Source organism: Perkinsus marinus, assembly GCF_000006405.1.
Source record: "Perkinsus marinus ATCC 50983 genomic scaffold scf_1104296933324, whole genome shotgun sequence".
In the NCBI taxonomy this organism is placed as follows: Eukaryota; Perkinsozoa; order Perkinsida; family Perkinsidae; genus Perkinsus; species Perkinsus marinus.
The window spans coordinates 1-919 of record NW_003215146.1 but is presented as its reverse complement, the minus strand read 5'-3'; the positions used below and the strand labels follow the sequence as shown (position 1 = coordinate 919).

The 919-nt window shown below is 45.3% G+C and overlaps 1 protein-coding gene across 1 annotated transcript; it reads left to right on the top strand.

The window, feature by feature from the left end:
- Positions 1 to 82: 82 nt before the first annotated feature.
- On the top strand, positions 83 to 827 carry Pmar_PMAR012762 (hypothetical protein; the record flags this gene model as incomplete). The annotated part of the gene is made up of 2 exons (XM_002785192.1): positions 83 to 464; positions 690 to 827. Coding segments are annotated over 2 exons (520 nt in total), but the record flags the coding sequence as incomplete, so codon positions are not given.
- Between the last annotated feature and the right edge of the window lie 92 nt (positions 828 to 919).

The window sequence follows — 919 nt, the reverse complement described above, 5'->3', positions numbered from 1 at the left end:
CCAGATAGGGGAACCTTACGGTAGAACTCCTCCCTATGGGGAGAGAGTAACACTGTGTAGGCAACCTGATGGCAATTTTAAGATGGTTCAAGAAGATTATCCGCTAGCCTTCAATGATGGAAGGCCTAGAGGGGGTGATAATGACTCTATCAACTCTCGTATAGTGAGTCAGGTGGAGTCAGTATTGTCTGAAAATCTGAAGACCATCGCCCCTACTAATGCTAAGAAGGCCCAAATTCGTTTGAATATGGGTTACCGTATGCCACGGTTTGGATACTTGAAGTCCTTCTGGTTACTGCCTCCTCAGTGGCAGAAGGAGAGACCTGCTGATTTACCTATTGGTTCTGATGATTTGGCTATTAATGAAGCTCAATTAGAGTTTGTTAAGCACCGAGTGACTCAGGCCTCTGAGAAGCTGGTGAGCCAGATCAAGAAGCTCCAAGGAGGGCCCTATCAGGGTGCAAGTGATTCGAGATCTTGGCATGAAGTACAACGTGAGATTGTAGACAATTTGAATCGCTCCTCTTTGACAATTGCGAGGATTCATTTGTTGTATCTCACTGATTGCGTGAGTCCTACTATTAGCCAGAGAATTAGGAGAAGGCTGGGTACTGACTCTTGGTTTGACGCTAACCCTGTGGACCTCTTGCTGGCTATGTGGAATATTCTGGACGAGTTGTTTCGGTCAGAGTCTACACCCGAAACTCAATGTGATAAAATGCAGAATGTGAAGAAGTCCACTAATGAGACTCTACCGCAGTTCATGTACAAACTCCAGAACTTGTTTACTGGTGTCGAGATTGAGACTGGTCAAGAACTGGTTGATAGTACTAAGTTGACTCGTCTTCGTGGTGCGTTGCCTAAAGTGGACGTTCAGTTCCTAAGGGAGAAATTCCCTACTAACCTAACTTATGATCAG